This window comes from Amblyomma americanum, chromosome 3, assembly GCF_052857255.1.
Source record: "Amblyomma americanum isolate KBUSLIRL-KWMA chromosome 3, ASM5285725v1, whole genome shotgun sequence".
Taxonomy (NCBI): domain Eukaryota; kingdom Metazoa; phylum Arthropoda; class Arachnida; order Ixodida; family Ixodidae; genus Amblyomma; species Amblyomma americanum.
In genome coordinates, this window is record NC_135499.1 from 95,881,202 (window position 1) to 95,905,954 (window position 24,753).

General features: G+C 44.4%; 1 protein-coding gene across 1 annotated transcript; it reads left to right on the plus strand.

The window, feature by feature from the left end:
* On the plus strand, positions 1-23,944 carry LOC144123149 (phospholipid-transporting ATPase ABCA3-like). The gene is made up of 8 exons (XM_077656032.1): positions 1-233; positions 4,833-5,023; positions 6,997-7,145; positions 9,091-9,274; positions 9,935-10,122; positions 18,451-18,624; positions 20,765-20,978; positions 23,602-23,944. The coding sequence occupies exons 1-8, from the start codon at positions 170-172 to the stop codon at positions 23,776-23,778; spliced, it is 1,341 nt and encodes a 446-aa protein (XP_077512158.1). The 5' UTR covers positions 1-169; the 3' UTR covers positions 23,779-23,944.
* Positions 23,945-24,753: the final 809 nt, after the last annotated feature.

Consider the following 24,753-nt stretch of genomic DNA (forward strand, 5'->3'; position numbering starts at 1 on the left):
GGACGTTTCCCGAGGAATCGAAGCTCCCCGCTGGGCGCCGGCGTCGCTGTCGCCGCTGCCGGCGTTCGCCTTTCCCTGGGCGCTGGTTAAGCTGCTGCAGCTGGACGCCGAGAACGCGCAGTGCGAGCGCTACGCCAGCACCCGCCATGGGGAACTCTACCAGATAGACATGTTCTGCCTGGCACTGAGCAACAACAACCGCTTTCCGGGCGCCATGCACTTCTGCTGCGAACGTGAGCTTCTGGAAGCCTCTGGTTCTATGGCATTTGTATCGAATTGGTCGCGGTTTGTGTGTGGTGCGGAAAGCATTTTCTTTTGAAACAAGACTGGCTCCTTATTCGGCTGTAAAGGGAAGTTGCTGGTAACGGCTTTTTTTTTTACCTTTGAACGCATACGGTGCATTCAGCCGCTAAATCAATGGACAATGAGCATGCCTTACAGTGAGGCAATAGGAGCATCTATAGAAGAACAGTTATGTCCTAGCCCCTCACAGGGGGTAGTATATCTTGGCTATATTTTATTTATATAACCACATAAATGCAGTATCAGATCGTAGTCGGAATGGGTCGGGAAGTTCACAATTTTACAGTGAAGCTATGCGAAGGCAGATTATTGAGCCTATCAAACGCTGCGAGCTCCTTGCTGTTCATTTCGGTAAAATATTTGTGTGGTTGTGTGCTGCATGCGGTGTTCATTTTCTAAACAGGAGTGGCGATCCAATGATTGAGGAGTGCCACAACCGCTATTTTTAAACAAAGTTCTTATGTTTCGCGATTAAGACCACTTAACTAACTAAAACGCTTCGAACTGCAAATACTTGCTTATATTTTCGGCAAAGTAAGATCGGAAGCCCTTTGCGAAAATGCGAATTTTCTTTTATAGGGGTAAGGAAGTCTTCGACTTCAGTCAGACCTCACCACATGTTCAGCAATACCAGAAACGCACCGTTTAAATTTCTCTGCGATATTCTGCATTCGAAAGATAGAGCACCTATAGGGCAAAGCTACTTTTGCACTTCTGCTGTCATCGTGTTGCGTCTATGTCGAGCCTCGCTACCAAGCTGACGCTTCGCAAAAATGTCACTTGAAGCGAGACTGACAGGTAACCACTGGTAGGTGTAGGACCGGACGTGTCGCAAAAACCTATATCCCCACCACGCTTTAAAACCCTTTGCGCCTAATGCAATTGCTTATTTGCTATATTTACTTTGTGTTGCATCGCGTTGAGCAAAAAGAGGAAACCGTTACAGGGCTCTCAACAATCACAGGTTAATCCGCAAGAAAGAAAAAAAATAAATATTCAAGGGTTCGAAAGGTATGGAGAATCGAGCAATGTGATTTTTGCAAAAATTCTGAGGAAAACCTTTGAAGCGAGTTAATGGGAGATTTTTGTTGGTTTGGCAATTAAATTTTATTTAAATAAAAGTCATTTATTAAACTTGGCTTTCAGATACGAAATAAAAAGTCAAATTTTAGTTATAAGGCAATCAAGTATAAATAAAATACTTTTATTTGTCGTGGACTGGCAGCGCTTCAGTTCAGTCAGTAGATTTCGATGAATAGAGTGAATGAAAGATGGGAGCGGTCCCTCCGAAAAGAGATGCGCTCAGTTGCCGCCACCTCGTTTATTTAAAGGCATTTTCTTTAAAGGCAGTTCTTCATCCTGCACCTTTAATATCACGTCGCCTGCCTGGTTTCGATCCACAATCTACTTCCCTAACTTATGCCGCAGGTTCATTCACCTGATCATTGCTACCTCTAAACACTAGAGCCTTAAGGAGAGTGACTGTGCTTGCATTTGCATCCTGATGGATACAGCTACATTCTAGTATAAGATGTTCAATTGTTTTACAGATTTAGCACGCAATGCATATGAATCATCTTACTGTTCAAATTTATTTTTGCAGTTTCGCGTTGTAAGATACCCGGATCTAGCTTCAAAGAGTAGGGCACTTCCTCTTTTGTTATCACAGAGCGATTCTTTCATAATCTGCGGTTCCCAGTATCTACACAGTTCTGCAGTATGCTACAGTCTGTTTCACAGTTTTCTCTGTGTCCCTTACAGCTCTTTATTTCACCGTACTTGTTTCCTTCATACTTACTGGTTCGTTTCCTAATATTTCTCTACCACTGTGACTGGATGGGCGGCCAGAAATTAGTAGTGTTCCCTTTGAAACGGGATGGCGGCGGTTGCCACCAAGCTCTGCTTTCTTTATTTATTTAACGATGTCATAAATTGGCCTATAACCATGCATTTTTTTCAATTAGTTTTCAATCCTACACTGCTAACACTGTCATTTCTCTGGTTTCGAGACACCGATCTTCCAATCGCTTTTTACTAGCTTGCTACCTTTGCTAACTTTCACTACAATAGGGCTACAGCGCCAGCCTTCGGTGACAAGTGCCATTTAAATTTTACCTTACAGTAAAAAATTCACTCATTCCTGTGCACTTCGCTGAAAACCAGTTTGTTCTAGCGTATACACTTTTCGAATTATAAAATGTTTACATGCTACTCTTGGATCGCCCTCTGTGTGCATATTCCGCACTATACGCTCAAAGAGCTGTAAAAAATGTTCACACACTGAGATGACAGGTTGCAAAAGTTGGTATTTGATTTCCTCATAAAATTTCAAAATTTTGCCTGGCCGCCATGTTCTACATACACGAAAGATACGCCACAAGCGTCTTTTAAAAAATAACAAGCTTTTTTGCATTTTCATAAAACATTGGCTACTTCCGTTCGATTACATTAGTCAATGATTCACATATAATTTTTGATTACTTTATAATTTTTAGGAGTCCATTGGTAAAGAGTACTTGTATCCTGCCCTTCTCTGTTAAATTTTTTTATGCATTCCAAAATGAATTGCTAATTGCATTGGTTAACTTTTATTTAAATTGCACTTTTAGTTTCTCCGGCAATGAGGGACACTTGTCCTATGCAAAATTGCTCCTTCATTGCGAAGAACGGTTACACTAGTCTAGAATTCTTGGACGTCACTTTAAATTTCGAAGCAACTGTAAAATATTGTAAGGTACTGTTAAAGATACGTTGAGCGTAGCGTTCTATTCTTCCGATGCGTAGCAAAACCTTTCCGTGTTTATTCATCACTCGCATCGAGTAAAGACTATCAGAGAAAATTAATGGGGAAAGTTTTTGGCGATACCACAAAGAAATTAGCAGAAAAATGCAACTCTATCGAAGAGGAATCTGCGGCTTTATTGATTGTTATATTGCGGACTTGCCAATAATTGAAAGTGTAGCGTTCATAAGCAACATTCTGGTCATAAATTTGCTTGGTCTCAATTTCTGGATATGTAAACACGCTAGCGACTATCTTACAGAAAGCCCTTGAGACACTTCACTGAAGATTTCCTTAAATGACAATCGAAGGCCCCTCGGAGTGACAGCTCTATTTCAACCGCGGCGGCTGCGTTTCGATGGAGGCGAAGCGCTAAGGCGCCCGTGTGCTGTGCGATGTCAGTGCACGTTAAAGATCCCCAGGTGGTCGAAGTTATTCCGTAGCCCTCCACTACGGCACCTCTTTCTTCCTTTCTTCTTTCACTCCCTGCTTTATCCATTCCCTTACGGCGCGGTTCAGGTGTCCAGCGATATATGAGACAGATACTGGGCCATTTCCTTCCCCCCAAAACCAATTTAAAAAAAACTCGCCAATGATGAACGCTTGGCCTAGGCGAAGACAAGTCCTCCTATCGAAACGTTGGGAAGCACCCTGAGGCTTTCCGCTCCTTTGTTCTCTTGTTTGTGTTGCTGGAATTTATTGCGTTTAATGCGAAAGTAGTATTGGCCTCGTAACCTGGAAAATGCCGGTGCGTGGTGAAGCGTCCAGAGATTGTCGCACGATGAGGGAAGTGGCAGGAAATAGCCAGAACTTTGATTGTGATCATGGCCAACCTGCAGAAGTAGAATAAATATTGGCGCAACAGGGTTTCGAACCTGCGGCGGAGTGAACAGATCAGCTTCGTTGGCCGCTGCACGAGATTACTGTGCGGTCGCCTCAGCCCATCACGCCGATTGCTAAACTACAACACACTCTGGCGCTGTGCATCATTACACGTCGTCACGTTATCCACTTACATCTGTGCGATAGAATGCATCGAGAGCAAAGGTGCAGACTGCCAGAACCACACCCCGAACTCACCAGGCAACAACAGACGATCCTGCGTCGAGCGCAGGCGGGATCGCTTGCGCATCCCGTACTGATGAACCACATGTACGCTGCGGAACACGATATGCTCTGTCCTCTTTGCAAAAGAGAAAAGGGCACCCTGTCGCACATCTTGGCAGAGTGCACAGAACTCAAGACTCCTCTCCTCCCCTTCCAGCCAACAGCACTAATCCCCAACCCCTTGAGCGATTGGAGACCTTGTTATCCAGCCCAGCCCTACCGATTCAGCTCGCACTGAAGGACAGGGGCCAGGAACTGCTGGAAACATATGGGTCCCGTAACTAGGGAACCACCCAGACTGGTGCCTGCGTGCACCACCGATTTATTTCGGGCCAAATAAATGTTGATTCATCATCGTTGTGCCATAGTGACGAATTGAAAGGCACGACGCTTTCAACCGCGCTTTCAGCAACGTGGCATTGGTGTTCACCAGCGAAAACCTGCTTTCGCGCAATATGTCGTGGTTACCAATGCTACAGCGCCAGCAATTTTCTTTTATCTCTATATCTCCAGCATCTTGGTCGTTGCCTGCACGAAGCACAAAGATGAGTTGTCAAAAATATGCGTCGTCACTTAAGAAAGCGTAAGCTCCTTATTACCGGCTCTTTTAATTATTGTTCTTCTGCTTTGATCCGCGCAGACTATGCCAACAATGCCACCGTGGGGCTGAAGACATTGAATCCCTTTAGCTTTCACAAAGCTGGCGTCGGTCTGGAGATCCTCGTCATGGCCGCGGAAGGGGTGCTGTTCTTCGCCCTGGTCGTGTGGCGGGATTCCCGCCCGAGGAACAGCTGGCGCCTGGGGAAGTTTCCCGAATTCTTCGTTTCTGTCGTACGTCAAATCCACATAAATTTGTGGCTGATATCAGTTGCAAGTAGGGAACGCGAGCCGATAGTACTTTAACAAGTAAAGTCAACAAGGAAGGTATTAACTGGATTCTCATTTCTTTACAGAAGCTACCCGCTGTGTCTGTCGGAATTTTAGAATAGGAAACTTAATGCTTAACCTACTTGTGAATTGAACAGTGTAGAGTTTGCACTCCCTCTACGGACAAAAGGACTTGTAAGATTGTTCTTGCCTCTCCATTTTTATAGGCATGACAGTTTTAGTCACTTGTGAACTTATACCTTATAAAAATATTTGGTCAGTGGTCACGCTGAATTTTAATAACCATATTACCGAGTGAGTAGCTGGATAAAAAATGTACCTTGACAAACGCTCTCAATAGATGTCAATGTCTGAACGTAAGTACTTGTGCACAGAAGTTGGAAGAGAGGCTGCCTGCTAGTTGGTTTTCCTTTAGCGACTCAGTAATAGGTCTCTGACGTAGTGAACACATCATGAGGTCTTCGGTGTGGAAGAGTCGGGTACAGCTCGGCCTTGTTTTATTCTTGCACCCCAGACATGTTTCTTCAAACTGAGGTGAAGCCCTTCTTAAACCTGAAATTCTCGGTCTGGAAAATGCAGTTCTGCACTACCCAAAGCTGAGCGACAGCACAAAAAATTATCGTATCAGTCCTGTGTATTCCAGATGTCTTATTTCAATTAACTGCGAACTTTAAACACGTTTTGAACACTATTTTCACGAAGTCATATAGTTTGATTAAAGAATGAGGCCAAAAAGTGCGTTCCATAAGCGAGAGGTCAAAACACAGCTACCGACCAGACGTCTTTGCATTTTTGAATAAAGCGTTACCCACGCTAACGACGTCCTGCTACAGGCCTCTTGTGTGTTTGAAATGATCATTATGATGTCAAATGAATCTTCTCGCAGAATCCAAAAGCAGGCAATTCTTCCACAGTAGCACGCAATGCACGCTTGGAAATAACTGCATTCAGTAAGAAAAAAATGCTTGCTTTGCAAATTCATTTAGATGAACCTTCAACTTATATTTTTTGAGAAATGGTCAGAAAAAATGCAGCATGTTACACATGAAACAAAATTAAGATATCATAGTGAATTGAACTTCAGGCAGAAACTTACCCCTAGCCCCGAATCATCGAAAGTTTTTTTGAATAACCCGATATGTATATTTATATCATGCTGAAACAGATACACCTTGCTATTACTGTCTCTTTTTTGGAACAAATAAAATCGTAAATGAATGGCTGCAAACATATTAAGAAAAAGGAGACCAGCGGCTTACCTCCATGATTTACAGAGCTGAAATTTCTTCCACATGCGAGCTTCCTGCTATGCATTGTTTCATCATAGATTATCAAGAGTTTTACTTAGCTGCGAGTGGCAACATCCATGAATATCAGGCGAGATGGATCATTTGATTTCCCATATTTCATTCCCGTACTTTTAAAGAGTTAACTGTTGGGCTACGTTGTATTCTGGCATCATATTCATGTTATTTTTCGCAAAGGACAGAACAACAAAAAAGAAAGCGAACACGGGTGCTACTTTCCGTTGATTTATCGAAGATTGAAACATCTATATCTGCAGGCCGGCGCAGGCAAAACCTTCCACTAAAATTGGTAAACTAGCAAGCAAGCAATTATCAGAGCACGCACGAAAGAAGCCGCATCTCTGCATTGTACAAAAAAAGTGAACAGTCACTTACACAATCTTGGTACTTTAATGATAAAAACACTTGTCTTATCTTCATGACATGTTTTTACTTAGCACTACCTATAAGATTCTGACGCCATTGAAACGCGGTTTACAAACGGTGCTTGCACCGCTAAATGCCGCCGCGTAGGAGGGCCCCAGAAAAATGCCTGCGTAAAAATCCACATTGATGAAAACCCCACTTCTTTCATCTGCTATTTCGCACTATCGCTTTTCTGCCCAGCAGAGCAGGCGCAATAGCGCCGATGAGGAAGAGGAGGAGAAGGCCAGTCTTGACTCCGACGTGTGCGCTGAAAGGGAGCTCGTGCGGCACGAGTTGCGAACCGGCCTCGACCGAGCTAGAAACGCCGTGGTCGTGGACGAGGTACACAAAAGGTACTCGCTTCGTATATTAATGCGAACACAATACTTGTCGAAATAGGAGAGAATCCAGTGGCGTGTGTGTTAGTCTGTGTGTGTATGTAATCTCAGATGGCAGAGAAATTCCTAACGATGGCAAGAAAAACAGGGTGAAGTGATCAAGCGGTCGTGTGACACCCACAGCAAGCGTAGCGCCGCCACTTCATACCATGAAAATACTGGAAAAATGAGGTTCAAAGGTTCAGAATGAATGTTCAGAATGAAATGCCAATGCTTGGTGATGCTGAGCAAGAAAATTTTTGAGTGTGTAATTGAATAATTGTTTAATTGAAAAAATTGAGAGAATAAAAAAATTTTATTAAATGGTGTCAAACTCCTCAGAACTGAAAGCCGATATTTGCTGTTGCTAAGTATTGGTGTATGATGTCACCTTAATAAAAGAATCTTGTAATAAAATTAGCCCAGCTTCACTGACTCAACGTCGTGAACGCTGATGTTAACAGCGGAGCTGTCAGGCGTTTGGCCTGTCTCACTCGAAGCTCGGTGGTATCTTCCGCCCTCCGTTTGCGTATGGATTCGGTATCCCTCGCCCGCGCTTGTGGATTCGGCCGACGAGCCGTGCGTATTCACGCGCCAACTCTCGCTAGCGCTCCTCATGGGCGGCGTCTGCTTCCAGAGAGCATGCGACTCTACCCATTTTCCGAACATTCGAGAAACAACCTCCAAGCGTACTCGTCTATACAGGGTGTTACAAGGAAAAGTTTAAGTAATTTTGAAACAAAGAGTTTTTAAGGTAAAATATGGCTTTTACGGCAGGCATTATATTTCCAGGTTTGGCTGATACAAGAAAAACCTTGATTCATCTTATATATAAGCTGGTTAACTAATACCCAAAAACTGACTTCTTAACTATTGGAGTTAGTCGTCTGGTTGCAATCAGATATTTGTAGCTGGTTTTAGCACTAGCCATACCAGTTTTCTAGAATTTCGAAAACGCGATTACCCTCGGCACTGTGGCTTGACCAAATTTGTCTGTATCGATTAGTTAATGCACTAGAGGTGTTGCTTTGCCTGCATACTCTGCAAATCCACGTGTATTTTGGCACGAAGCAGCTAAAGTTTGTCAGGCCGCCACTTCGAGGGTAATCGCGTTTTTGTAATTCTAAAAACTGATATGTTGTTTACTGACGACCGGCAACAAATCTCTAATTGCAATCAGGTACCGAAGTCTTATAGTTAAAAAGTTATTTATTCGACAGTAGTTTTTCCTGGAACACCTTGTATATGCGCGCTCCTCCGAACGATCCCTTGTGCGCGCGATCTACAATTGACCGACACCTCTCCATGTCTCCTTTCCTCCGCCCATCTGCGCTCGGTCCGTGCTCTCACCCGCGCCTTGGCCCCGCCCACCTGTGCATGGCGCCCGCTCCCCCTTTCCCCACTACACTGCACCTATGCTTGGCGCTTGCTCTCTCCCTCGCTAGGCAATGCCCCCTCCACATCGCTGCACCCGCGTTACCACGCCTTGTCCCATGATAACCTCGGTCAAAAACAGCTTAGCTGTTATAAAATGCTAAAGATGGTTTGTGGTTTTGTGGGGTTTATCGTCCTAGAGCGACTCTAGCTATGTGGGACGCCGTAGTGAAGCGCTCCGGAAATTTCCACTACCTGGTGTTCTTTAGCGAGCACTGACATCGCACAGTACAGGAGCCCGAAGAATTTAACCTCCATCGAAATCCAACCACCGCGGCCGGGATCGAACGCGCGTCTAAAGACTCGCAACAGCATCAGACGACGCACCAAACAACGTACGCTATCTTGTTAAGTGATAAGCGAGCATAGAAGTTCTCAAACGTTTTTTGGCCATCGACACGTACCGATCTCGACTCGCAGAATGAACTGTGCGTGCATGTAGCTGGCGTCTCACCGGCGGAGCTGCCACGCCCTGGTTTTTCCGCAGGTACGGCCACGTTCATGCCGTCCGCGGCGTAAGCCTGGCTGTGCGTCCGCGTGAGTGCGTCGGGCTTCTGGGCGCCAACGGAGCGGGGAAATCCACCACGTTCCGCATGCTGGCCGCCATTTCGAGAGCGACCAAGGGCGATGCCTACACGAGTGAGGCCGTCCTCTCGCGGGATACGAGACGGGTGAGGGAATGACGTACAATGTGATAGAGTCACTCGTAACGCCGTACCGTAATATCCGGAGCATGAAGTAGTCCATAAACTAAGGTTTGTATACATCATAGCTTAGGTGAGGAATCTTAACTTTGTCAAATTGCGTTTAAACGGCGTGTCATCTTAGTCTGCGCTTTTAGGGTCATTCCTTGAACTTTTGAAACCTTGCTACCCATTCCGATAACTTCTGCAGCCGAGAGAATTTTATGTGGAAGCAGATATGATTTTGAATATGGTCCGTTTAATTCCCGACTTATGAACTTTGTGATCTTGGCCAGTAAGCTGTATCATGCAAGGTACGATATTTCGTTTTTGAGGAGAAAGACATGTTTATTGCTTCTGTTACTATTTTTGATGTCTCTTTGTTGCTTAGAATAGTATGGATGATCCTGTCGATCGGATCACTGCAAGAAACCTGGAGTTCTTGATATTACATAAGGTAATGAAGTCAGCTCTTTCTCCGAGCTTGTTTCCGGTCACTTAGATATCAAGATAAACCACGGTTAATGATAACATGCTACAGACCCCATACTGATAAACATGCTCTGTTATTACGCCCCGCGGTATACTTCACGCGAAAAGTGCGTCTGCGGTGCGTCACCTAATATCATGGTGCATTTCTCCGGGTAGTGGCAATCAACCATCGGCTACTGCCCTCAGACCGACAGCCTGCTGGACATGCTGACGGCACGCGAGTACCTGCGCATGATTGCCAGGCTGCGCGGCGTGCCTGAAGTGGAAATCCCGCCGCTGGTCGACTACTTGCTGGCTGCCGTGAGGCTCTCTGATCACGCAGGGATGATGTGTGGCGCCTACAGGTAAGATACCTGAATGTACACGTTGCCTCGTTGCTTAGAAGACGGCCTGGAAGAACAGTTCGGCTCCATCCCGTTTTATGCTACATTAGCCCAGGAAAAGGCAATTCGGGAGCTTCTGACAATGCCATGAGGATAGATACCTTTCCCAAGGGCGCCTTTGCATTTCGTCTTCATCGAAACGCACGTTTCAGAAAAGAGGGCTCGTTTGCTGCAGCGCATTTGTCATACAGTACTAGCCAGACAGGTTGTAACCAATCGCAATCTGCTCGATTGGAAGCAACTTGTGAACATAGCCACTGAGAGTGGACACAGCCCTAGCTTCGTCAATGCTGCACGATTTGAGCGAGACACAATGTAACCAAAAGTAGGCAATCTGCCCGGGCTTTTGTGTTCGCAAGTGTGGTTTGTACTGGCGTTAGTAGTTGTTGTTGAAGGGCTTGGTTTATGGTTGATGGGAGTTTAACGTCCCAAAGTGACTCTGGCTATGGATGGATGGATGGACGGACGGATGGACGGTTGAGTGGAAGGATGGATATCCGAATGGATGGAAGGACGGATGAATAGATTGACGGATGGACGGATGGTGGACGGACGGACAGATGGGTGGGTGGCTGGAAACACCTTTTATTAGACGAAAAAAGAATCTTCCAGGGTGGTCCCCTACTAGTCCAGAAGTCCACGGCCTTGTGCTTCACATAGAGCCTGATCCACCTGCAATTTCTGGCCGGCGGGCTGAGAGGTCTGTAAAACAGCCTCCCAGGAAGAATGAGTGGGTGTGGGGACGCCGTAGTGAAGGGCAAGGAAAATTTCGACCACTTGGGGTTCTTAACGTGCACTGAGATCGCACAGTACGCGGGCTTCTTGAATTTCGCTTCCGCCAAAATTCGACCACCGCGGCCGGGATCAAACACCCGTCTTTAGTGTCAGCAGCCTAGGGCTATGGCCAATTAGCCACCTCGACTGTTTGTTGACAAACGGAAGTTAGGATCTTCAATGTACACTAGCTGCATCGTGAGTTATGGGCGCTTGATATCCGTTCGCCTTCAGAGCGCTGTTGCTCGCATACCGTTGCGAAGAATTATTTACGAGTGAATCTTTGCGTGTTAATAATAATAATTGGTTTTAATAATTGGTTTTTGGGGAAAGGAAATGGCGCAGTATCTGTCTCATATATCATTGGACACCTGAACTGCGCCGTAAGAGAAGGGATAAAGGAGGGAGTGAAAGAAGAAAGGAGGAAGAGGTGCCGTAGTGGAGGGCTCCGGAATAATTTCGACCACCTGGGGATCTTTAACGTGCACTGACATCGCACAGCACACGGGCGCCATGGCGTTTTTCCTCCATAAAAACGCAGCCGCCGCGGTCGGGTTCAAACCCGGGAACTCCGTATCAGTAGTCGAGCGCCCTAACCACTGAGCCACCGCGGCGGGTCTAATTTTGTTTTGGTGTTTATTATTAAGGCACTTTTTGTGTCGGTGCAGGTAACCCTTGGTTATATGCGTTGCGGTAGAGGAGGGAAAATGGAATATGCGCTAGATATCCGTGAGTTCTGACTAGCCACACGTCCACTACACTTTTTTATGGTTGAGCAGACCGGCACCTCTAAGCGAAAGAAAAAAAACATTAAAGAATGGTTCGAGAATGCGAAATCAATTGAAGAGCATTGCTGAGTTGTTTTCTTTTATGCTCGCGACAAATTCGGACACCAACGTGTACATTACAATACGATGATTCGTTTCGTACCACCCGCATCCCTCTGCGACTACTGGTTCGCCCGCCACGGCCCTCTGAAGGTCACTCCCCATTACGGTTACGAGGGCCAAAGGTCGTCGGTATGAATCCCTCGCAGACAGCAGGCTTCAACTCGACCAACAGCTTCTTGCGCTGAATTGTGATGATCTGTTTGCCACCATTTGGAACCGTCTGCGCCAAACGGATGTTCCAGAATTTTGTCACGAATGGTGAGGCCTAGGGGCAGCCGCTCAGTCGGTACATATATAGCGCAAACCAGCAAAAGGGGTAAACGGCCGCCGTGCCGGCCCGAAGACTGCGCGCGAGTGGTCACGTGATAGGGCGTCATATTTTGCTGACCTAAGATTTCCGGCCGCCATCTTGAAATCTCGGACGCGCAGGAAACTTTCGAATGCGAGTAGTAAGAGCTAACGTTCTTGAAAGTGCGAAGTCAGCCACGGTGAACAAGAAAGCGGTCGAAGATGCACGAAATTTTGCTCGCCACCATTCTGAAAACTTTGCAGCTCAACCGACTTGTCCTTCTACCGTACAGCAGGTCTTGGCTTGGCTTATGGGCTTATGGGTGTTTATCGTCCCGAAGCGACTCGGACTATGACGGGCGCCGTAGTGAAGGGCTCCAGAAATTTTGACCTACTGGGGCTCTTTAACTCGCACTGACATCGCACAGTACACGGGCCTCTAGAGTTTCGCCTGCATCAAAATTCCACCGCTGAGGTTAGTTATTTTAATTGCTTGTTGTAGGGAACGCTTCCAAATTTTCGCATCTACGGTAAACACGAAAGAATAACTTTAACGGCAGGTTACGTATGGGGCAAAACACGATTTTGTTATGGCCTGGGTAGAATAATGAGAATTTATTTGTTTAATTGATTTATATAAGGCTGTATTTATTTATTTATTTATTTTATTTATTTCAGATACTGTCAATCCCATTGGGATTTTTACAGGATGGGCACATAGTAAGAAGGTACAAAGCGAGTACAAATGGAATGGTATATATTAAGAACACTGTTGTTTGCAAGTAATTACATGAGTATGGGAAAAAAAAACACAGATAGCAGAAAATAAAACACATAACGAAAGAGTATATTTCACAGAAAAGGGTGCGATTTTATACATTGTAAGTAGTATGTTCATACAGATGCTGTTATATGCAGTGATACGAGCGGTCTGTTGTACTTGTATAATTATTATTTACTTGTATAATTATCGCGCAACTGTTCTTCTACCAGAGTTAAAAATTTCTGCAAAGATGTATTAGTAGTGATAGAGGGGTTCAAACTATTCCAATCTTTTATGGCAAGCGGAAAAAATGAATATCTGAAACAGTCGGTTCGGAATGCGTACTCTCTAAGGGTTAATGGGTGCTTATGCCGGGATGGTCTCGATTCATCTACAGATATATATAACGAAGTATCTATGTTTAACGAGTTATGAACTAATTGGAACAATAATTTTAGTCGTGCTAGTCTGGCGCGTTTCTGTAAAGTAAGAATACATGCTTGGTTTAGTAGTTGGGATGGGGAATCACTGGTCCTGTATTTGTTAAAGATAAATCTAATTTCCTTTCTCTGTACTCCTTCTAGTTTGTTAATGAGCTGTTCTGTGTAGGGAAACCAAATCGTGTTTCCATATTCGAGAACTGATCGTATAAATGTGTTATATGCTAACAGTTTGGTCTCCGGTGGCGCTTCTCGAAGCCGTCTTCTAAGGAAGAACAATCGTTTTAAAGCAGATGATACTATACTGTTAATATGGGATTCCCATCTTAGATCATGTGAAATGATTAATCCAAGGTATTTGTGTTCGTGAACTCGGGTGAGCGGTATGTTATTGATGCTGTACACATATTCGAACCTTTGTTTTTTACGGGTTACACATAAGAAGGCTGTTTTTTTAATGTTCAATTCCATTTGCCATTTGTGACACCATATTACCAATTCATGAAGGGCGCTGTTTAAATCATCGTGGTCATTTACAGTGTTAATTTCGTTGTAAAGTATGCAGTCATCGGCAAAAAGTTTAATTTTAACTTGTATGTTAGAGGGCAGATCATTAATGAAGATAAGAAATAAAAGTGGACCAAGGACGCACCCTTGGGGTACTCCCGACGTAACGAGCGCAGTAGAAGAAATTTCATTGTTAACTACAGCATACTGAGATCGGTTAGTTAAGTAGTCCTCGATCCAGTTGATAATAGGGCCGTTACCTAAAGTTGATCTAAGTTTGCTAATTAGTTTTTTATGGCTTACTCTGTCAAACGCCTTAGAGAAATCAAGTGCAATCAAGTCAACTTGCTTTTGGTTATCAATGCTCTGGAACAAATCATGTGTTAGTTCGAGTAATTGGGTGATAGTTGAAAGTCCCCTTCGAAATCCATGTTGAACAGGTGATAAAATGTTTTCTTGCTTAACATAACTGGTGATATGCTTTAGTATGATGTGTTCCAATAATTTTCCTACCGTGCACGTTAGTGATATTGGTCTATAATTTGAAACGTCATCTTTGCTTCCTGTTTTGTGTATAGGAATAACTTTCGCTATTTTCCATTCATTAGCTAGACTACAGGTTGATAATGATTTATTGAACAATAAATGTAAATATTTCGCGTTGACTTCAGCATATCTTTGCAAAAAAGTTTTTGGAATATTATCAGGACCATTTGCTTTTTTTGTGTCTATTGATAATAGTAGGTTGAGCACGCCTGTCTCAGTTATTGTTGGCATGTCTAGCGGTGTTTGAATGCGCTGAATACTCTCCGGTGTGCAGCCATCGTCAACTGTGAACACAGATTGGAAGTATGTATTTAAGGAATTTGAAAAATTTTGATTTTGTCCTTGCCAATTGAAGGTGTCTTCTTGTGTTTTGGGGCTGAGGTATTTCCAAAATTTTCCAGGGGAGTGTTTTAAAAAATTAGGAAGCGTAACTGAGAAGTAGTTTGTTTTCGCTGCCATAATTTTTGCTTTCATTTCACGGATGGCGTTCGCGAGCTTATGTTTTACCTGAGAGTCATTTTTTGATTTTAGTGATTTCCTTAGTCGTTTTACTTTGCGTTTCCCATGAATGATATCGCGTGTTATCCAAGGGTTACGCGTATTTGTTCGTTTGGTCTTCAATGGTACAAAGATTTTTGATGCAGTGCGATACATTGGCCTTGAAGCTTCCCCACAGCGTATCTATATTTGTACCTTGGTAATTAGCGAGTTCTTCAAACGATTCGTACTCCGAAATTAGGTAATTAAGTATGCTTGAGTCATCAGCGTTTGTGAAGTCTGGGTAAGTAGTTTTCGAGATAGTACGAGCTGCTGTTGCTTGAATGGGTGTGGTGCACAATGTTAGCTTATGATCTGATATGCCATCGAGGACTGCTAAGTTGGTTTGATCGATCGCAAAGTGATTGCTGAGGAAGATGAGGTCAAGAATGTTAGATGCACTACCCTGAACACGTGTAGGCTCGTTGATAACTTGGAACAAGTCAAAACTAAACATAATATCAAAAAGAGTTTCAGAACACGGTGAGCGGTACGACATGCTTTGCCAATCTATATCTGGTAGGTTGAAGTCCCCAAGAAGGATCAGCCTGGATTTTTGAACATATTGTTGCATATATTCATACAGCGAGACCTAGTTCCTAGTTTTCGCGCTGTTTAGGGTGGTCTGAACGCACAAAAGTAAAAATGAAACGGAGGCTAGTGCGCAGGAAATAAACGACGTACCAGAGAGACGCAAGCAGCACCGGAAGCGTCAAGCGTTTTGCTTTTCCCGATTAGGACCACGACTGAGCTGTCAAGAAAATAAGAGAGCACGAAAGGCAGAAACCGTATAACAGGTCTTGCGGAACTTAAACGGCGTGCTGGGTTCGGTGGGCATGAGCACCTATTAAGTAACGCATTCTGACAATGGAAGCAGCGCTGTTCGGTCTGGCATGTACAATTACATTAAACACCTCGTGTTCACGCGCTACGAATCGAACAAAGTCGCCTGTCCTTCTCCGAACACAAAGACAAGTCTATCCCCCACCACACCGTAAGCTAACGGCGGCAGAGGCGAGGGAATGGCGACAACTACAGACGAACACCTTTCCTAACCTACACAAGTACCACATCATCTTCCCAGACAGATATGACAGCATCTGCCCCTGGTGTGGCGGAATTCCAACAACATATCATGTAACATGGGGCTGCTCGGTCCCGAGCCCCCCGAACTAGACAAATATCACTCCGAGGAACAGTGGGAGTCTGCCCTGCTCAGCTCTGACTTGGCGACGCAGCGAAAGCTGATATCCCAAGCAAGAGCAACTGCGGTGGACATTGGGGTCCTAAAATAAGGACTCCACCCAAAATCTGTATTTTCGCCTCTCTATCCGAGCTTTTTGGAATAAATGTTTTCTACTACTGCTACTACTGTCCATGCATCACGGCTGAGGCGAAGAGGAACTACTGTAAATGTATAACAAAAATAGCTGCGAAGAAGGCAGGAAGTTCAAAAGCAGCACGTCGTCACGCAACACGCACAGCCCGGCGGCACAAGTGTATAAAGTGTTGCAATGCAAGGAAAAATGGAGTGCCGGGTTCGGTCTGACTGCAGCGTCTTGTCTGTCGATTAAGCTCTCAAAGATTGCCAGATGTCATGTAGCGAACTTCGGGTTCATTGATTGAATGGATGGTTGATAGTCTTATTTAGACCCTTGAACTAACTGGTTTTGTCCACTGGGGTGGTGCGAAATGTGACATTCTTTAGTTGCAACCGCATTCAATTTTATTCTGTTGCTCTTCGCTTACATTTGAATATTTTATTACTGTGATGCCAGGATGGCATGGAATAATTTGGTAGCATTTCTTTTTATATATGTGAACAAAAAAAATTCAGAGGACACTTAAGACTACTTATGTGCTATGAAGGCGAAACCATTAGTGCGCATCGTGACAGTTCGAGCTCGGCGCAAGTTGTGCACTGAGAAATGAAACCAAGACGCCTCCGAACGCTGATTCCACAAATGCTGAACTCACAAACGTCTACGTGAAACACTCAGACCCTCGGTTAGAGTACCTGTCTTGAGCTAGCCTCCAACCTATGATACGTGTGCTATATGCAACGAGAAATCGTATAACACCACCTGGAACGGTGTGCGACAAATCGTTGCGTCACAGTTTTATACGGAGATGAGATTATGAGGAAAGGAAATGGCGCAGTAACATGTGTCACATCTAGGTACACACATAAACCGCGTCTTAATAGATGAGGTCGAGAGTCTGGGAAGTAATACACTTGAAGGCGAATATTTCATCGGTTCGAACCCCTGTAATAAACTAGCTACCCTCCATTTCGACTAGCCCCTGTAAGTTATATGCAACGAGAAATCGTATGACGCCATCTGGAACGCTGTACGACAAATGGGTGAAGCAAAATTTTTTAAATTGCAGTCGGGAAAACTGGCGCCACATTAAGGTCTGCCAGTGAAAAATATTTATAGACTGACAGACGGAATGTATGGTTGTCTGATATGACGATATTGGGCTTTCTGTGTGCGTCGTGCTGCTGCTTGATGACGTCACCCTATTTTTCTTTGAAGCGCTGGGATCTTCTGTGCCATTTGCAAGTACACTAACACACGCTGCCGGCTTTTCTCTTAATGAGACTAGTAATGCTTTCGCGATAAATATAACGGCGATGATTTGCAAATGTCGGTCGCGTTTTGCCCGCCCTACTGGGTTCCGTCAGTCTATCCACGGTCCATGTCGCCTATGCCACGCTACATGCATTTTCAAATAGCATAATGAACCAACGAGCCCGCAAGAAGGCTTGAATAAGTTAATCAGATGTTCAGGCAAACACTGCCGCGTCCACATTAGACTTACAGAAAATAGAGAAATTTAGCATCTCCAGAGGACTTGCAGTGGCAATGGTGGGGCCAGGGGGGAGGAGCGGAGGCACTGTGCGTGGACAGTCGGCATTCGGTAACCCGCAGAATGGTGACGTCAAGATAGCATTGCTGCCTATCATGATGCTCACAAAACAAAGTCCCCGCGCTTATTGCCGAACCATCATTGTGGCCGATGGCCGGATTTCCTGCGTTTTTGCGTACCCGAGTTCCTTCAATCGCGGAGCTTTTTTAGGTTCTACTCTTGTGATACGGGAGCACATAATCACCCAAAGGTTTGAAATCTCGTGGACTTTAATTTGAAGTGAAATCTGTTTAAACGATATAAATGACAGGAAACATTTCTAATGATGCTCTTGTTGTGAGTTCAGAGCTAGACTTTAAAAATAAACATTCGCCAGCTTATGTTCGCAAATATATGTTTATACGTATTTATAAAGTATCTTCACCAGCACAAGACTACTCCTTGTAGCTGATCAATGGTCCAAGTTTCATCGACTCCTCTGTCGTTTCAGCATCGAGCAGGTTAGCTGAAGGAATCAGTATCCCAGTATATTATAGTTCGGGTTCCGCGAGTTGAGTAGGCGGTTGTTATCTTGAGTCCGTTGGCGTGCGTATTGAAATGCACCGCTTGGCGACACGCGTGCACAGGGATAAACATTCGCAATTAATCTCTTCCCCTCTTAATCCTGCAGTGGCGGCAACCGGCGCAAGTTGTCCGTGGCAGCTGCACTGGTCGGCCTGCCGCGGGTAGTATTCCTCGACGAACCGACAGCCGGCGTGGATGTGCTTGCGCGTAGAGATATTCTGGACGCTCTGAGGACCATAAGCAAGGCCTGCGGCACCGCCGTCATCATAACATCTCACATGTACGCCTGCCGGCCTCAGCAGAGGCATTGTTGCACCCTTCATATATATTTTTTTATAAAGAATTGGGGCAAATTTTTGTCTTTTTCTTGACGCCTTAACCGGCACCAATAATTGTCAATAAAGTTTGTGAATATACAACTAATTATATCTGAAAAATTCTGCCGGAGAAGAAACTAGAGAGGCTCAGTTGCTTCCGTCAAGTTGCTTCCGTTAAGTGCCTGCCATAGGGAGCAAAATCTGCAACGTGTTCTACTCACGAAACAAAAGTGTTACATAATAATATATTAGATACCTCAGTATAAGATACGAACGATATATTCGCTGTGCCCTGAACATTGTGGAAAGTGAATAAATGACCTTTTTATACCAGCGCCAAACAAACATCTTTCAATCTAGACTGAGCGTGAAGTGCATACACTCTGACACGAAACAGACTCGAGATTCAGTCTCAGTCACGATGACAGTGAAAAAGCTGTCATCCGTGGATCATTATTTGATTTTATATTTGAAAAGTGTGCTTATTCTATTAAATGCTATCGAACCCTCCCTTCCTTCGCAAGGCTTACATTAATTATTTATGTGGCCAGTTATTGTCGAATTTCATAAGGCAGACTTGATGCTTGTGGATACATATCATATAGGGTCCTTTTGTGACTTCTTGGGAACCACGAGCTTCATACGTCAGTGATGAGCTTATTAGCCTGCGGCATAGTTCCAGCTCCGTTCGAGACAGACAGCGTTATTTGCCTTCAGCACTGGCCGAGTGCAGAAACCTCATTGCGCCCTCCTTACGAAACCGAATGCTGGCGAGATATAAAGTAACTAGTAAAACGTGGGTCTTAACGCGTCGAAGCAAAGAAATGGACTATGAAGGGCGCTGTAGTGAAGGGCTATGGATTTATTTAGGCCTCCTGGGGCACTGTAGTGTACACAGAAACCGCACACCACACGGCAGTTTTCGTATTTGGCCTCCATCGAAATACGACCGCCGCGCCTGGGCCAATCCCGTGAACATATAATCAGGAGCTGTACGCCGAAGCCACAGAGCCATCCCGACGGGGCTCTCATGGTACAGTATTAGAGAGTACACAAGTGTCTTTGAATGAATCCGGCAGTTGGAATAACTCTTGCGAATGTTTGTGCCGCGCAGAAAATGAAGCGCAGTGCGTAGATTAGACACGATTTTTCTACTTTAATACAGAACGAGTCGATGCGGTCAAGATCGTAGTTTTGGGCTGGCTTAATTTAATATCACCGAAATCATTCTGGGTACAAGTGCGCTTATTTGGAGCGTAGTATCTATCTGCTTTGTGGTCGCTTGGCTGCTGTGCAAGAATAGAAATCCAATTCGGTTACGAGACAGAATACTGTGTAGCTGCTTTCTATTTACGAAATGTGGACTGATCAATCATCCACTTAAAACCAATACGGATGATCGCAGCTTGTCGGCCGACAGTAACCCAGCAAAGGCGTTAAAATTCACGTCCCAACAATTTAAAGGACTGTGCAGAATTGAAGTCGCCGTTTTGGTTTCCCTCTCGTCCAATTTAGCAACCAAGCAAAGGCACCAAGTGGCTGTAATTCATTTCCTGGTGCGCAGTTCCTGTCTTAAATACTCATTTCTTTGAAGAACAATCTCCGATTGAAATGACCAAACTAATACTGAAGGGTCACAACTTTCTCTGACATTGTTTACAGAATATATTGCCTGGTGAGTGCTATTACATTGCCCAAGTTGTTAATGTAGTATTGTGTTTCGTCGATAATGTATTTGAAAAGTTTATTTTATATTTAGCGCTTCCAGCACAGAATACACTTTTACTATTGTCCTCTTTTGTACTTTTGCGTGTTTTGTGTACTTGGTGTTTCCCCACCCTACTATAATCACAACTCTTTGAAATAGTCATCAAAAATGTTATAGAAGAAAGAAATGTGCACATCAGAGAGCACAATAAGCGGTTGAAGCTTGCATCGGGGTAGTATCAAGGGGCCTTCTTCGTTTAGTGTGATTTTATTCACTATTATAACAAAGATGCTTGCATTGGTCAAAAATCATGCGATATCTTTTAGGGCTTCCTACTGCCGGTGGCATTGAAAAAACTGCGCAAAGATGTTCTGAAAAGCATTGTCGGCGTACAGGATGGAAGAATGCGAGGCAGCCTGCGATCGAGTCGGCATCATGGCCGACGGACAGTTTCGTTGCCTGGGGCCTCTCCGGCGCATCAAAGACCGCTATGGCCGTGGCTGCACGATCGTGCTTAACGCTGCCGAGGAAGCTCGACGACCAGAGGAATCCGTCGACTCGGTCGTGCAAGAAATACTGCCGCACAGCAAGAGGTTGCGCTCGCTTAGGGTAGGCTTCATCTTGCTGCGTTTCTAAGAGGCGTTGCGCGTTCTGGACCGATTAGGGCAGAATTGTAAAAGAGCTCAAACAGACAGTGCACAGTCGAATAGGCGGTCAGAACAAGCATTGACCCATCAGTTGTGGTGTAATAAGAAAACGGTACACTGATTGAGTGTCTTAAACAGTGCGCTCAAAACAAAAAAAATGCCATACAAACGATGATAATGATCGCGTGCAGGTGTGTCTAATACGTTCCACGCAGAACTACGTGGCTGGCTAAAGTTCATGTGTATTAAATCGTGAAAGCTTTACTGGCCGCACGTTGAGCAGTTTCGCTTGATTCCTGGCGAGCCGTGCTGCGCATGCGCGATGAGCAGTGGCGACACACGGCGCATTTCTCTCTCTCGCTCCCTAATCGCATCTTCGAATGCGCCACAAGTAGCACCGAGCTACCGGTGTTTCGCCGCTGCACAGCGCCGCGCCTTTCCTCAAAATTCAACTTTCAATTTTCAGTTTTCTCTTTCTTATTTCTCTCCCTCCTGTATCCCTTATTTTACGGCGCGGTTCGGGTGTCCACTGAGATATGTGAGACAGTTACTGTGCTTTAAGCGCTCGCCGCGCATTTTTGGCATGACGTCACACCGCGCGGCTCGCCGCCGCTGCTGTTTGGTATGACGTCACACCGCGTTCCTAGTCGTTGCGCTCGCCTCCGCTCAGTTCGCCAGCTGCGCCGCATGCCTGATACCATGTTACAGGATTGAAAAGGAGAGCTCGCGTGCGCCGTAACCACAGTTGTGCCGTCCTTAATGCGACAACAACATAGCTAGACAACCAGACAAACTTGGACTTGCAATCAAGATTAACCATGGCTATCCCTGCTATGCCTTAGCTTTCGCTACGTATATCCTGGCATATCCTGGCTAAGATACTGACAATTTTTTTATTGCTTTAGGTGTGGTAGAGTTTCAAAAACACTCCAGAAAACTTATCAGGGTGCTCAAACAAAGCAGCCGTGCTCTGAAACAGGGGCGTACTTGTTTTGTTCAGAAATCATCATCACATCCTTCAACCGGGTGAAGCCCTGCAATATCTGGAAGAATAAGCAGACGCGCGTTAACTCTTAACCAGGCATCAGTTGTCCGGCACAAAAGAAAGAGCTCACTTCTGACATCGCTCGCATTGTTTTGGAGTTTCTTTTGCGCACATCATTTTTCGCGATAAATTTATCAATTGGGCGTTTTTACATCAAACAGTCACATGAGAGTCAGCTCTATGCATGTCCGCTTCTTCTATTTTCCTTCGACTGGTCGCGCTCTTTTCAAAATATATTACTAACTAGGTCAACTGTTGGTATTTTCGCGGCTAATGGTCAAAGATGGAAGCTAAGGAAACGAAGAAAGAAGGAACACAAAGTACAGGTCTAACGAGAAGCACGCGCCGGCCAGCAGATGGCATTAAGAGTCTTAGTTAGAACTAGATTGCTTTGTATAATCGATGTGCTCAACACCAATGACATAGTTACACTTAAATCTCAACACCGACACCGGGCATGCGATTCGTCGCCATTGTATCTTTCTGGCCATATTTCTGGCGGCATGTGGTCGCTATCTGTAATTCTTGCACCGAAGGTGAATTAGTTACGATGTGAATATTTAAAACTAAGAGTTAGTTAGGCGTAAATATTTTTAGTATGGTTCTCCTTGCGCTCTTGTTAGCAAGCTTCTTATGGTTATCGTCTTGCATCATGCAAGCATACCAGTCAAACTGCAGTTATTGCTGTTTTTCTTAAAGGAAGTAACAAACAAATATTTATGTTTCAAATAAATTTTCAAAACACCCTGATAGTAGGGAGAGTCAACTTTTGTCCGATTTTACTCACTACGGCATATTGATATACATGAATGTTGTTAAACTATCGTCGAAGGAATGTGTTCAAATATATCGGAACCTAAACTTTTTGTAATGTTCAGTAGTAATGTGCGTGTAATGTATATAAAAACTCGGAAATTTTTTTGCGACGTTTTGTGCATGGCTAGAACAAAACTTGTTCCTTTCGCTTTTTGCCTCTCGCATTTGAACGAACGCACCAGTGGGGCTCTTTTCTTCTGTAGTTTGATTATTTGCTTCGCACTGCCCCAGATAGAGCATGCATGTCAGTGTGGGCAAATAAATTTAATGAAAGAAAACAAACCTTGAAAACATCGACAATAATCTAAAGGTTGCGCCCATTTCTGCATGCCCTGAAGAAAGGGCACGTGCCCAAGGTTAATTCCCGGTGCTTTTGTGCGGCGTAGTTCCTACGCACGTGATGGCGCGAAGTATCTGAAAGGTATATAACCCGAAAGTGCACTTCATTTTAGTTTCTCGTGCGTAATTCTTGCTACAACTTCACTCCGCACTCCTGTCGAGAGACCCAAGATATTTTGCTGACAACGCATTTCCGAGAAAGAAGGACATCAATGAAAAATTCTTATGAACGAACCTTGATATTAGAAAAAGGAACCTTTCGCGCAGCGAGAGCAAGAATACGATTTGTTTGCTTACATTACGCATGCTGGGTAACAGTAGTCGCACTGCGGTAAGAGATTGTTATATATCCTCCATCTTCTTGTTGTTCCTCTTTCTTTTTCAGGGAAAGTACGAGTACCAGCTGGACAAAAGCATGTCTTGGGGAACCATTTTATCGAAACTGGAACAGCTCAAGGCGACTTTGGGCGTCGAAGATATTTGGCTATCGCCCATGACACTAGAAGATATTTTCAGTGACTTAGCGGCTCATGACAGGCAGAGTGTTTCCGAAGAGATTTAGGTATTCAAATAGCGCCACGCACTTGACTACGAGATACCAGCGACGTGACACGCTGACTCTACACTTGCGGAAATCATTAAGTGTGTTTAGACATCCTGTTCCACAACTAATCTGTTTTTTCAAAATCAGAATACCCATGTTTTCACATATCAGTGGAGCTCATTAAGACAGCATTTTTTGATAGCAATATGAATTGCGGTGTAGTACAGTCTGCCTTATGCGAACCATCTGGTGAATAAACTGCATCACAGTTATTATTAAATTGACGTGCTGTTTTTCACAGCAGATGCACCAGTTCTCATTTTATCAGCAGGTCACAGCGATGAGAGCATAAATCTGCTGCCGAGGCAGAACATTTCATTTCTGAACATCTTCTGACAGATACTGCACCACGCGTCAATTATATCTGGGGAATTTTATGGCGCCGGTTTTGGAGCGTACACCACGCCTCACATTTCGACCAATTAACAATAACATGCATTATACATTATCAAGTCAAATATGCCAAGTCTGAAGCGGTGAAGTTTCACTGAGGTATGCCGGTGACCTGCTGCAGAGTAATTTTGATCCCGAGACGCCTCCAACAAAAAAAAAAGCGCACCGGAAGGAAACCTGAACATATATTCTAGGTTGGTGTTTCTTTCGTCTGCAGCTGCCTGAAATGAGTAGCCTAACAGTTTTTCGTTATGAAATCAAATTTTCGGTCAGTCATGCAATGCAGTTTTTTTTACACAGATTCGGAAAATATTAAACCAGTTGCAGGTTAGTGGAACATCAATTAGCATTTATTTAATAATTTTTTGTAAAGTACAATAATATTTTTAAGAAGCAATGACAGTGGAAAAGCCCATTCGACAACCATGCCGTGCAGGTGAAAGGACACTTATCAATTAAAAATATGATAACGAGGTTAGCAACAATATGTTCCAGCATCGTGCAGCAGGACGATGTTAGCGATAGTGAGCGATAGTTATC

Coding starts and splice junctions, on each gene's coding strand:
- LOC144123149 (XM_077656032.1), top strand. CDS start 170: ATGTTCTGCCTGGCACTGAGCAACAACAACCGCTTTCCGGGCGCCATG. Junction 5,024..6,996: donor CCGAATTCTTCGTTTCTGTC/GTACGTCAAATC, acceptor TCTGCCCAGCAG/AGCAGGCGCAATAGCGCCGA. Junction 7,146..9,090: donor GTGGACGAGGTACACAAAAG/GTACTCGCTTCG, acceptor GTTTTTCCGCAG/GTACGGCCACGTTCATGCCG.